This window comes from Lipotes vexillifer, unplaced genomic scaffold (genome assembly GCF_000442215.2).
Source record: "Lipotes vexillifer unplaced genomic scaffold, Lipotes_vexillifer_v1.1 scaffold1785, whole genome shotgun sequence".
In the NCBI taxonomy this organism is placed as follows: domain Eukaryota; kingdom Metazoa; phylum Chordata; class Mammalia; order Artiodactyla; family Lipotidae; genus Lipotes; species Lipotes vexillifer.
Window position 1 is genome coordinate 84,490 of NW_006785388.1, and position 8,744 is coordinate 93,233.

An 8,744-nucleotide genomic window follows, 5' to 3' on the forward strand; every position below is an offset into this window, starting at 1 on the left:
GGCTACCGAGCCGCCCCGCCCGCCCCGCCCGTCCCGCCCCGCCTGCTCTCCCCTCAGGGCCGTTGGCGAGCGGGCGCTGCCCGCAGAGCCGCGCTGGTGCTGGGGCCCGGACCCCAGCAACCCTCACGGGAGACAACCCGGGGAAGTGGTGGCCCCGGTCGGCGCGGCGGGGGCGGGGAGGGGCTGGGACTCTTTGACGCGGCGGAGGGGTCGGGCTACGGCCGAAGCGCCGCCATCTTTGGTCCAGGGCGGCGGCGGCGGCGGCGGCGGCGGCGGCGGCGGCGAAGGAGGAGGAGGAGGAGGAGCCGACGGGCACTGACACTGAGGCCTGACCATGGACGAGGAGTATGATGTGATCGTGCTGGGGACCGGCCTCACCGTAAGTGCGGCCTCTGGCGTCCGGGGCTCCGCCTCACCCTCTCCTCCCCGGGATGCTGCAGCCCTCGGCCCCATCCTCCCATCGCGGCGCTGCCGCCCCCGGCGTTCGTGTCCCCGAAAAGACAGCCCCATGCCCATCCTGCCTCGACGTTGCTTCTACCCACTGCCTTGGCCCATCTCCAAGAAGCGGCCCCTCTTCTGGCCGCCCCCCCAACTCCCTGGGCCCCGACCCCTGGCCCCTCCCGTCCTCCCTATTCCAGCTGGCAGGGCCGGAAAACGCACCCCCGCTCGCCCCGATGTCTCCCGTTGCTCCCTGACCCCGCCCACCCGGCCCCCACCCAAGGCCAGCCCAGCATCACCTACCATCTTGCGCTCATTCTGGTGGGGATGTAGTAGTCGGGGGACCTGGCCAGGATGGGCCCTCATCCCGCCTCCCCGGGTTCTTATGGGGCCTGGGGACCCATGGAATGTTCCAGAAGGAGCAGCAGTTGGGGCAGTGGCCACATTCCCGTTACCCCACCCCGGTTTCCCGTGGAGACCTCAGGCTGAGTCGTATTTGCAGCCATTGTCCTTGGGCTGATGACAGTGACTGGTGAGGGTGTTTACCCTCCCCCAAACCCCCTCGGACTGCTGCCTTGAGAGATGCATCCCCTTCAGTCGGGTGCAGAAGCCCCTCCCATGGCTGGGAAGGCTCACGGTCAGGGGCTCCTCTCTGAGGAAAGAGCAGCCCAGGGTGGGGCCTGGGATTTCAGTACCATATGCTAACTAAGCCTTTCTTCGCTTCCCTTTTGGATCCCTTTGGCTGTGCAGCTAGGTCTTCCCTGTGGTTCATTGTGTTTTATCTGCTTTTCTGTGGGGCTCTGCGTAGGTAGGTGATTTTCTCGGTATCTGGGTTGCTGGAAGACCGTGCGTGTGTCTGCTGGATACTCTCTTTCTTGTTCACCTTTTTGCCTAGCAAGGTTATGAAAGGAAACCGTGGTCAAATGAAGCACCACCTCCAATTTTAGGCAAGGCGACCAGCCACGGATGGAAGGAGCTGTCCGTTGGGGCACAGTCCTTCCAGCTTTGCTCTCCTCTCAGGGTGGGGGTGGGGAATACATCAGGGCTGCTGGTAGGAATGTGGGCAGGTAGGAGTGCAGTGAACATCGCCCCTCGCCCAGGAATGTATCCTGTCGGGTATCATGTCCGTGAACGGGAAGAAGGTGCTGCATATGGACCGGAACCCCTACTATGGGGGCGAGAGCTCCTCCATCACCCCCCTGGAGGAGGTAGGGTGCTTGGGGCCCAGGCCCATCCCTTGTTAACGTCTCGCGTGGGGTGCAGAACGAAGCAGCTCCCCAGGTTTTCTGGGCGGGGGGTGGGGGCGGGAGGGGGGGTCCTTGAGGTGCACCTCAGTCTCTCTCTCCTGCCTGCAGCTGTATAAGCGTTTTCAATTGCTGGAGGGGCCCCCTGAGATGATGGGCCGGGGCCGAGACTGGAACGTTGACTTGATCCCCAAATTCCTCATGGCCAACGGTGAGGGAGATGAAGGAGGTGTTATGGGGGGTGATTGGGATGACCAGAGGAGGGTCAGAGTCCAGAGAAGGGCAGCCAGACCAGGTAGAGCTTCTGGAGTGAGCCACGCTGACTCTGTTGCCTTGCCCACACCACCCCGCAGGACAGCTGGTGAAGATGCTACTGTATACAGAGGTGACACGCTATCTGGACTTCAAGGTGGTGGAGGGCAGCTTTGTCTACAAGGGGGGCAAGATCTACAAAGTACCGTCCACCGAGACTGAAGCCTTGGCTTCTAGTGAGTGTGGGTCCCCTGAGCCAGGGAATCGGGGGGGGCAGCTGTCCAGAGCAGGGCGCCCCTTGCCCAAGGTCACATTCCTCACGCCATACTAGAAGCCCCTTGCTCTGTCATCCCTCTGTGCCCTGGGCCGTGCCTCCCACTGGTTGCCAGGAGGGGAGTCCATGTGCGGAAGGGATGTGGAGTCCTTGACAGACTTCACGTTTTGACAGGGGCTCCACCTGATTAGTGAAACGTCCCCAAGTGTTGGAGCCGGGAGGGCCCTCAGAGCCGTCCAGCCCGACTTGCTCTTCGTGCATATGGGGAAACTGAGGCCAAGAAGCACAGAGGGGTTCATCCGAGGTCACGTGGGGGGTCAGCAAGAGAACTCAGCTGGGAGCCAGGGTGCCCGCTTGCTCCGCCTGCTTGGTGGGGTGGAGAGTTTCATTGTCTGTGGTGCAATGATTGTTTTCACGTTGCCCGCGCAGATCTGATGGGCATGTTTGAGAAGCGGCGCTTCCGTAAGTTCCTGGTGTTTGTGGCAAACTTTGATGAGAATGACGCCAAGACCTTCGAGGGCGTTGACCCCCAGAACACCAGCATGCGTGACGTCTACCGGAAGTTTGACTTGGGCCAGGATGTCATCGACTTCACTGGGCACGCCCTGGCGCTCTACCGCACCGATGAGTGAGGGGAAACTGGCATGGCAGACCACCCCTCATCCGGCCCTCACCCTGCCCTACCTGCTCCTGCCTGCTGTTCTCTTGGCCCACGCCTCTCGTACTCAGCCTCGTGCTCGCTTGCCTGTCGCCTTTTCTGTCCCTTCCCTACAGTTGACCCGTGGTCTTCCCCAGGCCATTGAGGGTGGTGGGAAGGCTGGCCTGGTGCCTGGGTGGGGTGAACTGGGGGTCCTGCTGTTGGAGCCTCTTCTGACCCCATCCCCCCAGCTACCTGGACCAGCCCTGTCTTGAGACCATCAACCGCATCAAGTTGTACAGCGAGTCCCTGGCCCGGTATGGCAAGAGCCCGTATCTGTACCCGCTCTATGGCCTTGGCGAGCTGCCCCAGGGCTTTGCAAGGTAAGGGCGTGGCTTCGGTCGTTTGGCGGTCCCAAGAAGGACTGAGGCCAACGATGGAAACGGCCCCCTTGGGTACCTCCACAGCATTTTGTACTTTCCCACTGTGGTCCTAGTTCATTTCACAGCATCCTTGGGTGATGGCACCACAGTGGGGTATTGACGTGCAGAGTTGAAGAACCACAAATGGGGGCTTGCTTGGCTCTGGCCTGAGTCAGGCAGTGCTAGGACTGGGCACGGGGCCTGGAAACCTCGAGTCGGATTCTCCAGAGCCCTTCGTTCTGTTTCCCAGAACATTTCCGTGAGGAGCCACCCTCACGCTAGCCCTTCGCAGAACATTCTGGTGTTAAGCTCCGGAAAGGAAGGACCACTCCAGGTTCAGTCCTATGTGTGGCCGTGACAGAGTTCGGAAGGGCCGCCAGGTCTCCTGAGCTCTGCCTGCCTGGGGCCGCCTTCTCTGCACCCTCGTGCTGGTAGGGGCAGGGTCCCCGTTTGTCCTGGGAGGGCGCCCTCACCATCACCCTCGCCACCACAGGTTGAGTGCCATCTACGGGGGGACCTACATGCTGAACAAACCCGTGGATGACATCATCATGGAGAACGGCAAGGTGGTGGGCGTGAAGTCCGAGGGAGAGGTGAGCCATCCCCGCCGCGCAGGCACGCAGGTCTGGGCGGGGTTCGCCCCCTCCTTAGAGGCGCTCTTCCCAGTGACCCTGGCTCTGCTGGGTCTGCTGCTGCTCAGCTCTGAGGGCCTCGGGCTGGGGACCGGGGCTCCAGAAGAAGACTATGTAGCCGATCCTGTTGGCAGACGTCTGCGTATCAGGGCCCCCCTCCCTGAGGTGCAGGAGGAAGCTGCACGTTGTGGGAGTGTCTTGCCTGCCGGAGCTGCCAGCCATTATTGTGAGTCCAGGCCCTGAAACCCTGAGGGGTGTGATTAGATAGGGACAAGGCCTTTTGGTGCTTTCATAGGTGGCCCGCTGCAAGCAGCTGATCTGTGACCCCAGCTACGTTCCAGACCGTGTGCGGAAGGCTGGCCAGGTTATCCGTATCATCTGTATCCTCAGCCACCCCATCAAGAACACCAACGATGCCAACTCCTGCCAAATCATCATCCCCCAGAACCAGGTCAACAGGAAGTCAGGTAGGCCAAGCCCCACGTGACTTCCTTCAGCATGTTCTCTTTGGTGTGGCTCATGCCTCTCCCCCTCAGCCTGGGGGCTGGCTCCCTGCCAGATCCCTCCATGGGAGAACAGGGACCCACACTGCAGTCCCCATGACCTGAGGTTCTAGGGATTGGCTGGCTTGGCCTCTTCCCCTCCGTGAAGGTGGCAGCTTGGATGCTGCCCGCTCTGCAGGGCTGGGGAGGGTGGGCGGGCCAAAATTGAGCTCGGCCCCCCCACATGCCTGCGTTAACCAAGCCCTTCCTGCGGGCAGACATCTACGTGTGCATGATCTCCTACGCACACAACGTGGCCGCGCAGGGCAAGTACATTGCCATCGCCAGCACCACGGTGGAGACCGCAGAGCCTGAAAAGGAGGTTGAGCCGGCCCTGGAGCTGCTGGAGCCCATTGACCAGAAGTGAGGGGCTGGGGGGCTGGGGCGGAAGCTGGCAGGGGAAGGGAGCCAAGGAGCCGGAGGGTGGGCATCAGGGAGGGCAAGGCTGGTTGTGAGACCTGTCTCGTCCCTTCCATCTGCCCGTCAGGTTTGTGGCCATCAGTGACTTGTATGAGCCCATCGACGATGGTTCTGAGAGCCAGGTAAGCAGCCTGTCCCAGCCCTGGCTCCTGGCTGCCCGCCCAGGGCCCCTGCCCAGCTCACCTCGGGCCCCGGGCGCTGACTGTTTCCAGGTGTTCTGTTCCTGCTCCTATGATGCCACTACACACTTTGAGACAACCTGCAACGACATCAAAGACATCTACAAGCGCATGGCAGGCTCCGCTTTTGACTTTGAGAACATGAAGCGCAAACAGAATGATGTCTTTGGAGAAGCTGACCAGTGATTGCCGACCCCGGCCCCAGCCCCTGGTGCCCTCTGCCCCAACCTGAGCCTGTTCTCCTCAAGGGCTGGGGAGATGGGCATGGCTGGGCACCCCCGTTTCCAGCATCCTCTGCTTCCCCCACCACATTCCTGTCATCCACCTCATTGATTCACTGACCAAATCCTTAACCTTAGTGATGGTTTGGGAGACGGGGTGGGGGGTGGGGTTGGTTAGTATCCTCTTTCTTGGCCCTTCCTTATCCTGGGAGAAGGGGGTTCCTCTCCTTGTGTGTGTCTCTCCCCCCACTCCTAATTCTTCTGCTCTGTTCGGGAGGAATGTGGAGGAAAAGCTGACTTCTGCCCCCACCGCTCTTACCCCTGCTCTAGTGGCCTTTGGAGATGCCCCCTGCCTCCCCCCACCAGCTCTTGTGTGTTGGAGAGAAGGGGCCCTCCCAGCACAAAGTTGCAGTCCCTTCCCTACCCCACCCCCGTAATTTATTCTAATTTATTAACTTCGGCCCACCCTGTGTGAGAAGGGAGCACTGTGCCCTGCAGCCTCATGGTGCGGCCTGGGGCTGTGGAGCAGCTACCCTGGCCTGGCCTTCCTAACCCTGGCGACCCTGGTGCAGCCTGGGAAGGAAGAGGGCTTGGGTGTGGCCCCATTGGAGGTTGATTTGGTTTTTGTTTCTTTGTGTCTGCTGGTACTTGCTGAGAGAGAAAAGACATGTGAGCAAAGCAGAAGGAGATGGGAAAATGGATCCAAACCCCATGTGCCCTGCCCTATTCCTTCCCCTTAGTGGTGGGAAACCCTTATCTTGCAAAGTGAATGTGTCCCCTTCCCCAACCTCTAGTGTATTTCACAGAAAACAAAACCTCCCAATAAAACTGTGTTGAAACCTGAGCCCAGATCGTTAGTTTTATTTCCCCAAAGCTGCACCTGGGCCGGGGCCTTGGCTCCCTGGGCTGTCCTGCTTTCCTACCCAGGCTTGGGACTGCGTGCAGCTTAGCTTTGCTCCTGATGGCTGTAAGGGGTGACTCCATCAGGAAGTTGCAGAGCCCCTGCACTGAAAGGGCCTATACAGAGGAAACAGGTCACATCACCCTGCCCAAGGGGGTCAATGTGAGAGGAATCAAGGGAGAGGGGTCTGGCCTGGGGTGGGGGCTGAGGTGGAGGAAGCAGAAGCGCAGGCCCAGCCTCATGGCCTGGGGAAACGCGGGGCTGGGGCCCAGTCTTGGGAGGGGAGTCAAAGCCAAGGAAGCAGGGGGAACCAGGACGCCCTCAGGCACGGAGGCAGCGAGGGGATTGGGATCTGCCCTTAGACTGAGATCAACATCGAGGAAGTGAAGGGCCGGGGGGCCCAGCCTTGGGGTCAACAGAGGGAAGCAGGACTGGGAACCCAGCCTCGTACCAGCGGTTATTGTTGAGGAACTGATGGGGAACCTATAAAGAGAGGGACCGCGGCGTCCAGCTTCCGGTGGCCGGCGGGGCGGGGCCGCTAGAGGGGCGGAGCTGGGCGGCACGCAGTCACGTGCCGGGGGCGGGGCGCGGTGGCAGCGAGTTCCCCGGTAGCGGTAGCGACGTCACGGCGCTGGGGTCAGTTGACTGCACGGCCGCCTCCACAGTCGTTGCAGCCCGTGAGACTCGGCCAGACCGCTGTCGCTGTCGCTGCCGCCATGGCTCAGTACAAGGGTGCCGCGAGCGAGGCGGGCCGCGCCATGCACCTGATGAAGAAGCGGGAGAAGCAGCGCGAGCAGATGGAGCAGATGAAGCAGAGGATCGCGGAGGTGCGGGCCGGGCCGGGGCGCCTCGGCGCATGCGCGCGGCCCGCCGCCCGTGCTCTGCTCCCGCCGCCCGGGGTCGCGCGGGGCCCCAGGGAGCGGGAGCAGAGCGCGGGTGGCGAGTGGGGGTGGGACCCTTGCTCGCCGATCTCTAGCAAGGGGCGGAAATGAGCCGGCGACAGTCTGTTCATCTGTAAAATGGGTGCAGAGGGCTGAGAGGAGGTGGGTTGTGACAAGCCTCCAGCAGGAAGGAGCCACACTCAATGGTTACATTTTTGGCATTGGGGCGATCCTCGAGGGCACAGAGCATTCTTTCTCTGGCCCTTCAGCCCTGAGAGTCAGGCCCAGATCCAATGGATATTAGGAAGGGTGGGCCCCAGCCAATCCACTGGACTCATTCTGGAGCCCTTTTCATGGGACAGAGGCAGGCAGGAAGGTCTGCGGTGCTCGCGGTTCACTAAGGGCTTCAGTGAGTGGCTGATGGCAGTGGGCCGTCAGGAAGGAAGGAGCCCTCCACTTAGGCCTTTGTGGGAGAGTCGGTGGAAGAGCAGGGACTTGGCGCAAGAGGAGGGCAGGCCTTAGGTACTGTGGCAGCCGGGCCCAAGGAAGTGGCTGCATGCTGAGGCCCGGTGCTGCCTCGGTTTACACTTGTGCTCCAGCCTCACTGTCTCAGTGCGAACTCAGTGGCGGGACAGAGGTAATTTCTCTGCTGGCCACCTCCTGTGGAGGCTGCTGGCCACAGAGGGACCTACTTGTACCAAGTGGGATAGTACTGGGCTGGAGTGAGGAGGCCTCGTGGGAAGCTGTTGGCAACATCTGGGGCCAGGAAGGAGCAGCATTGCTCTGTGAGGGACCAGGCTGCCCTCCACTCTCTGCTCCCTCCTGGCACTCCTTGCCTTGGGTTTCCAGAGCTTCAGCTTAACAGCTGGGCGTGAAGAACACCAGCCACTGAGTGAGCTCTGGTTCCCAGTGGGACCTGTGGAGGGGCCGGAGCAGCGCAGTTGGCGCGGGGAAACAACCCCACTTGGTTCCCTTGGCACTGGAAGAGCCTCTCACAGCCCCGTGGAACCTTCCATCAGTCAAGGGAAGGGGACATGTCTTTCCCAAGGTCACATCATAGTGAGTCTAGGGACACACCTGGGACTAGAACCCAGGTCCCCACTTGCATGGTGGGGTGGCAGGTGGCCCTCACTGCTGCTTTCCCTCCCGGACAGGAGAACATAATGAAATCCAACATTGACAAGAAGTTCTCTGCCCACTATGACGCCGTGGAGGCGGAGCTCAAGTCCAGCACCGTGGGTGAGCAAAGCGCTCGTGTCCCCACTCCCGGGCTGAGGCCGGCTGCATGGCTGACTCTGGGTGACCGCCTCTTGCCCCCGCGTCTCCTCACCTCGCAGGTCTTGTGACCCTGAATGACATGAAGGCTAAGCAGGAGGCCCTGGTGAAGGAGCGGGAGAAGCAGCTGGCCAAGAAGGAGCAGTCGAAGGAGCTGCAGCTGTGGGTCGTCTCCTCCCAGCCAGCGGCCTTTCCCTCCGGATGGAGCTCGTGCTTGGGGGCGGGTCAGGCTGGTCCTGCACGTGGAAGGGGAGGGGGACCCTTTTTCATCATCAGAGCCCTGCTTGCCCGTGAACTTGAAGTGCCCCGGGCCAGTAGGACTCCTCTGGGCCTGCCCTGAGTGGGACCCGCGCTGAGAACACAGGTGGCTCTGGGTCGGGGAAGGGGCCTCGGGGGTGGGAACGTGCGTGATGGCCACCCATGCCT

At 61.5% G+C, this 8,744-nt stretch overlaps 2 protein-coding genes across 3 annotated transcripts in view; both read left to right on the top strand.

The window, feature by feature from the left end:
• Window positions 1-268: 268 nt before the first annotated feature.
• Window positions 269-6,105, top strand: GDI1 (GDP dissociation inhibitor 1). 2 transcript variants are annotated; one of them, XM_007457435.1, is made up of 11 exons: window positions 269-379; window positions 1,539-1,646; window positions 1,794-1,893; window positions 2,036-2,170; window positions 2,638-2,836; window positions 3,097-3,228; window positions 3,761-3,860; window positions 4,195-4,366; window positions 4,660-4,804; window positions 4,929-4,983; window positions 5,074-6,105. In XM_007457435.1, exons 1-11 carry the CDS (start codon window positions 335-337, stop codon window positions 5,224-5,226), a joined length of 1,344 nt encoding a protein of 447 aa, XP_007457497.1. In that variant the 5' UTR covers window positions 269-334; the 3' UTR covers window positions 5,227-6,105. The 2 variants fall into 2 exon arrangements, with proteins under 2 accessions (XP_007457497.1, XP_007457498.1); XM_007457436.1 differs by lacking the exon at window positions 2,036-2,170 and having other exon boundaries at window positions 335-379; window positions 5,074-5,226.
• A 773-nt stretch (window positions 6,106-6,878) lies between these two features.
• Window positions 6,879-8,744, top strand: part of FAM50A (family with sequence similarity 50 member A) — a 6,060-nt gene continuing 4,194 nt past the window's right edge. Inside the window, exons 1-3 of the mRNA XM_007457451.1 lie at window positions 6,879-6,989; window positions 8,198-8,282; window positions 8,381-8,480. Coding sequence (XP_007457513.1) covers window positions 6,879-6,989; window positions 8,198-8,282; window positions 8,381-8,480 — 296 coding nt within the window. The remainder of the gene's footprint in view (window positions 6,990-8,197; window positions 8,283-8,380; window positions 8,481-8,744) is intronic.